General features: G+C 40.5%; 1 protein-coding gene across 2 annotated transcripts in view; it reads right to left on the reverse strand.

Moving 5' to 3' along the window:
- The window catches only part of LOC145486574 (uncharacterized), a 54,194-nt gene extending 47,728 nt beyond the window's left edge, over window positions 1-6,466 (reverse strand). For both annotated transcript variants that reach the window (XM_081465261.1, XM_081465260.1), the window contains exons 1-4: window positions 4,657-6,466; window positions 1,740-1,892; window positions 865-1,434; window positions 1-70 (exon numbers count right to left, since the gene is read on the reverse strand). The exon at window positions 1-70 is cut by the window's left edge and continues 497 nt beyond it. In XM_081465261.1, coding sequence (XP_081321387.1) covers window positions 1-70; window positions 865-1,434; window positions 1,740-1,892; window positions 4,657-4,729 — 866 coding nt within the window. In that variant the 5' untranslated portion in view covers window positions 4,730-6,466. The remainder of the gene's footprint in view (window positions 71-864; window positions 1,435-1,739; window positions 1,893-4,656) is intronic.

A 6,466-nucleotide genomic window follows, 5' to 3' on the forward strand; every position in this document is an offset into this window, starting at 1 on the left:
TCGGGTACCGCTGATGAAGAATCAAGCAGGAACAACATGTCCGCTGTGATTTCCAAAGGCGGGATTGGATCTGCATCAAAAAAAAACCAAAAAAAACCCAACAAACAAACAAGAGAATTGAGAATAACGTGTCAAGAGCAGCAACTGTATGCGAGGCGATATTTATTAATGTCAAGTTGTAGCTAGCTTTATTTCAAACGTTTTTTCACCTTTTATTAGAAAGTAAAGAATTCAACTCGAGATGAAAATAACAGCCTTTTCAAATCTTAGCTTCAAAGAGTCTGGACCCGGACAGTGTCTATTAAAAACATGGCTATTTTTTTCAAGTTTCTTCATTCTGCCCTGATAGTCGGGGCCATGCTTGATAATTTTGGGTTGATCTAATTTTGGTATATTTTTTTTTTACCAATCAGTTTGATCCTACAATGTGAAAGTAATTTTGTACGTGTAGAATATGACTTATAAAAAATACGATGACATAGCTTAAACTATTGCCTCTACTCCCGGAGAAGCATCAAATGTGTAGAGAGCAGTCACTTCAGCAGAACCGTTGTGCTGAGTTTGATGAGAAGAAGAGGCTAAACTATGTAGCGACATTTGAATTGATGTTGCATTAACTTCAGCATAGCATAAGCACAAAGTTTGGTTCTTGGTGCAAATTTTTTTTAATTTTTTGCTGATAGTGAACATATCGTCATTAGTTAGCCGTAGGTGTGCTCAATTAACGTCAAAGCAAGCAAGCAACGAAGTGTCTACTATTTTTTACGATTAAATGGTCATAATTCTAAAGTTAATCAGCTATTATGGTGCTTCTCGAATAGAAAAAGAACGAATACAACCACAGCAATTCAAACAACAACTCACCGTACTTGTCAATTTGATTCACAATGCGATATGTCTGTTGTAAAAGCTTCTCAAAAGAGTCCACAAAGAACACGTCCTGTCGTCTTCTGGTGAGGAGATACAACTCATTGATGTCAATGTAAACACCAATTCCGATGACGTAAACTTGAACTCCCAGGTCGTGTAGTGGTCGGACCGCTACGTCCAGCGGCTTCGCGTCAAAGTCTTCTGTCTGTTTTCCGTCGGTGAGGACGAAAGCGATTCTCGGTACGGACGGACGAGAAGCGGAAAAAATCTCCATTGCTAGTGCCAGTGCTTTGTCGATGCGTGTTCTGTTGCCTAAATATTCCAGGTTATCTATGGCAGTGTTAATGCTTGGTTTGTCGTTGTAAGTGTCAAAGTCGAACATGAGCTTTGGGTCGTCGCTGTATATGATCGTGCTGACTCGTGCCTCCGTCGGAGAGATGCGGAACACATTCGTGAGATCTTTGACGAATTCCTTTTCGCGATTGTAATCCTCGGGCCCAATGCTTCCCGACGAGTCCATTATAAAGACCACATCAGCTTTGTTTCTGACAGATACTCCGTCGGCTTAAAAGAAAGAAAGGAAAACCACATATGAAAGAAAACCAATTCACAACCGCTCTTAATAAGCATAGAATCAGGTAGTAAAGCACCAAAAAAAAAAAAAAAAAACGAAAACGATAGTTTGCGTAGCAAGCATTTCTGTACGAAGAGCTTTCTACGCATTCTTGTCGCGTGCAAACTGGAGAGAGAATTTTTTTGGAGCTCTCGCAATTTTTAATCTCTCTCTAGGCTCCAGGAAAGAAGGGTATGCGCTTGATAATACAAAAATAAGTCATTCACACTTGATTGATGAAAGTGAACATATTTACCTCTTTCAAGGCATGCATAATTGCAACCATTAAGACAACACTTTTTCGTGCCAGGGCAGTCAGTGTCGCAAGTGCAGTCATCCCAAACCAATGAAGGACAGTCAGTTCGCTCTGGGACTGGTGGACATACTCCAAACCTTATCCGACTTGTAACTGTAAACGAAAACAACAAGAACTGAAACAACAGCATCATCAAAAGTGACACACAAAAAAAATCATTCTCGTGCCCACATGCCGTGATTCTTTTAGTCAGCAGCGGGAATAAAGGTTCTCGGTTGCTAGGGACCAGAATGCAGAAACACCTAACAACAGCTGAAAGAAAAATATCTTCACCAACAAAAAAAGGAAAAACAAACAAACAAACAAACAAAAAAAAAACGACAACGACAATAGCAGCAACGACAGCGTCAACATGAACTGTTATTGTCATCAGAAACTTTTCTCCCACGCTATTGTTGAAAACGTTACGGGATATCCGAAAGTATCCTACATGTAATCTATTTTTGCAGTCAGCGCGTATAACGGCTGCAAAGGAGATTAACCTCTTCAGTTACAATTGATTTTTCCCAGTTCTGAAAATGTTTGTTTTAATATCGCGCGTTTAGTTTTAATCCCAATTATCAAATTGTTAAAGATGATTTCCAGTCCGTACTGCGCAGTCTCAGCACCCTAATGTTTATAAGTCTCACTCGATGGAATGCGAATCGATGATACTCGTTACGAACCACACACCTTTACTTTGAGGCCTTTCGAATTCTTTTTCCAACTGCTTCATTGATTTTTAGAGCTGCAAATTTGTTTCATCAAGTGATATGAGAAAGAACGAAACATAAAGCTTCGCGTCCATAATGGCGGTTGAGATGAATCTTTGAACTTTCTTCATGTAAGTAGTCGCGAAATGTTCAACAAAAAACGTAAACAAACTTTCGAGAGCGCGCGGTACGGACTGGAAATCATCACATCATAACAAAACGTTTGGAACCGACGATAAATCTTATTGAAAAGCGATAAAAACAGCTTGCAAAAGAGGTCTCCCGGCAAAAAAGCTCCTTTCTGTTCGCATATCGAAAAATATAATGTCCATGGACAAGTATCTTTGTTATAATCCATCAAATATTTTCGCTTGCACGCGATTGGTCTAAATGCGTCACGTGAATGAATATGCCCCAGCTAAAACTGGGGAATATCCAAGTGATGTTCCCTAATTTTCAAAAAATCCCGCGTGTTGCGAAAAATATTTGAAGGATAGTAAACATCATAGCCTCTATTTGGCGAGAAAATATGCTCGGGTATTTGTCCTTGAACATCATCTGCTCCACGAAACTCACAGTTTTCGGAGCAGATAACGACCGCGGATATATATCCAAACATATTTTCGCGCCCAAAGGAGGCTGTTTATATATTTTTGCACCAAATGGAGATTAGTATTTTTCATGATCAACAACAAACATCTTGGAGGAAGTCTCAGTAAGGGGAGGAGTGATTTGGGAATATTTTTCTCAGTCCTGATTTTGCCCAGTGATTTTTGACTGCCTTTTGAGGCGTAGGGTCGATTTCCGCCGCTCTCTCCAGTCCGATTTTCGTTCCTCATCCCGAACAGCGGCTGGTAATCGAGCCTATTTGAGATACACTACGAGTAGTCCCTCTTTCGCTTAATCCGTCGTGCGTGGCGCAAAAGAAAATCGCGAGAAAAAAATGGCCGCGTGACCAGGATTTCGTGCGGGCATTTTTTTCTCGCGGTTTTCTTTCGCGTCACGCACAACGGACCAAGCGAAAGAGGGACCACTCGTAGTCTATTAAATTTGAGACGTCGCGTTAAACAAGCCAAACTCTCATTACAGGAATTGACTCCGACATTATTTCAATATTTTCAACCTGTAACGTGACTTATTAGTAACAGAGAAGGATCAATAAATGAACCATGAGTGTAAGGTGTTCCCCAAGAAAATCCTAGTTCTGGGAGGCCTTTTGTCACGCAACATTGCGTGACGGAGTTTCAGCGCTCCAAAAGTAACCACTCAATAAATCTTAATTAAAAGATTAAGATTTAAATCCCATATAAGTGTTTACCACCAATTCAACAAAATTCCCGCACGAAGTTGAAGTTTAACTGGCAGAAAAGGTTGAAGAAAAGCGCCGATCATAACTTTTGAATCATTTATTAAGAAACACTAGCCTCCTCTCAGGCGATCTAATGGCTCGTCACGCAATTTTTGGGAGGAAAAATTGCGTGACGAGCTAGAAGAACTTCTGCGTCGGAGGGTCGGAGGCTACTCGAACATCGAATGCGGACGAATACGTCAATTACGGTTTGTAGAGAGTGATATACTCTTCTAGGGTGTTTTTTTATATGGTATTTCAAACAAAAAAGTATACTTAAAGCGAAACAGCACGCGTTGGAGGTCTGGTGTCCCAAGGAGAGTTAATCACAGATTTATTGCATTCCTTCATGTCTTTAATTTAGAACAAAGATTACGCTGTGGTTCAAAGTATTCATAGGACTCGCTACCAAACTTAAGTCCGTGAGAAACCGAAGATGTTGGAAACACAACAGGTACATTTGAGTCGCCCTTGAGACTTACTGAGGTCAGAAAACCGCTGCGATTTCGTCTCTCGCCGCTCGTTGACACCTTCAACTGAGATGAAAACACAACAAAGAAAATCTCTGTGATCAGAGTACAGCTGAAGCCGTCATAAATAAGCTTATATATATTTCCTCGTGATCTAAATAAAAGACGAATCCGCTGCTCTAATCGACGGCCAGATGCAATTGCAAGATCTTTCGAAACGTTGATTTAATTTTATGTCGCGTCAACTTCTACAGTGACAGAATCCAAGTTATAAAATTTACAGACCATTTGTCATGTGCTGTTTATGACGAACTACTCAGTCATAAAATACCTGAATGGGCACTTACCCTGCGCTTCGATGATCCGGAGTGTGATAAAAATCAATAGCAGTGTCTTGACCAGAGCAGATGGTGTCTTCATCGCTTCGGTAGTCGTTTTTCTTCAGAAATTCATCCACAACTCCAGAAATCCAATCTTCGCAGAGTTACAACAGATATTTAGGATTCGTGTGTTCCGTATAGCAGATTTGTGACAGTTCCTTCAAACGGCTTATCGAAGAAACCTCGGGAGAAATTCCTCACTTAACCAGCGGTGAGATTAGCAGCTGTCGGAGGTCGCCAGATCCGTGCATTAATTACTATCTGTGGAATGGGATCAAACAAACAGAGGATTGGAAACTGTCGATCCACCAGGAGCGCAGTAATACGCGATAACCAAGAAATAGTTTTGTTTCACCTTTTCACCTTTAACGAAGGATCATATCTCGTCTGTTCGAAAAGCCTGATGATCTCATTTTACCGAAAGGATTGCGATGTTGGGGGCTGGACGGAAGCGGTGGGCTGCACATAAACGGTTTTAGCTGTTAAATAAGTTCTTTACAACTAGGGCTTTATTTCGAAAACGATATAGACGCAAACAAGCATCTCCTGTTCAAAGTCATGTATGAATTGAGAACCAATTATCAGAAGAAATTCTCGGGAAATGATTAATTTGCACCCCTGAAGTGTAACACTGTATGATGTCAATAGCAATTGTCATATGATAAGAATGTTGTTATTACGTCTTCGAGAGTGAAAATATACCACCTTCTCAACTTTAAAGATCGCATTGATGACAGCGCAGTCTTGTTCTAGTCATCACCAGAATAAATGCGCGTGCTTTTTGTATAGGAACTTAAGTTCTGTTTCCGCTAGTTTTTGCCGTCACGAGTATGCTAGAACCTTTTCGATGTTTATAAAGTTCAGGGTTGGACAAATGGACCAATAAACACAAGGTACTTCTCAGTTTATATCAATGGAAACAAATTTGCCGGTTAGAGAGCATTATTTATTGTATACACTTATTAGGTAAGTTTTCTACTGTTACTGTTTTATGGCCTTATCTGCCTCTTGGCATCAGAGGACTTGGGAGGGCGGGGGTATTCCCTTATATGGCCCATGTAAGTATGTGCGGCCCCAAAGGGTATGGTTTATTTAGCCGTCAGTGGTCAGAAATTATAGGGTATCGATTTTGGCCATTTTGGTCTCAAATAGGGTTTGGTTTTTGCACTCTAGTCTTGAATTGAGTGTCAGGTCTTATAAAGGGTATCGAATTTTTGTTCAGGTCATAAATATGGTGTAGGGAAAATCGCAGATTTTGATCTTACTAGGGTTTAAGGCTTTGGGAAGCGGCCCACACGCCCTACCCAATCATTCTGTAAGGGCTGGGGAGTAGCAGTAATACTCTTAGAGAGTAGGACCAATGACCTATGTTTGATCATGCAATCAACAGCAGCTGAACGCTCGCCGTACATAGAGTAAGAAATATTGTCTAACAAATATTGTCCTCGTGCGAAACTCGTACGTGAAAATTTGCCTAGTTGGCAGTAATCCGGAAGACTAAAAATAAAACGGAAGAGGATTGCTCTAGGGGTTTTAATTTTTAAGTGGATTAAAATAATTAAAGCATCCTTTGCGAACAGTTTTAATCTCATTAGCGGTGTCTTCTTTAAAACAACTTGATGCGCGTGTTCACGTGAATCGTTTTAACGCAACTATAGGTGTGGCAACTTGGTAGCTGCCTTATTTCATTGAGGTAGAAGAAAGCGTCAAAATAGAGCAGCTTTTAGGGTAAATCCATGGGCGTGTCAGATTTTAAGGCCATTTGCCAATTTTTAAC

This window comes from Orbicella franksi, chromosome 5 (genome assembly GCF_964199315.1).
Source record: "Orbicella franksi chromosome 5, jaOrbFran1.1, whole genome shotgun sequence".
NCBI lineage: Eukaryota > Metazoa > Cnidaria > Anthozoa > Scleractinia > Merulinidae > Orbicella > Orbicella franksi.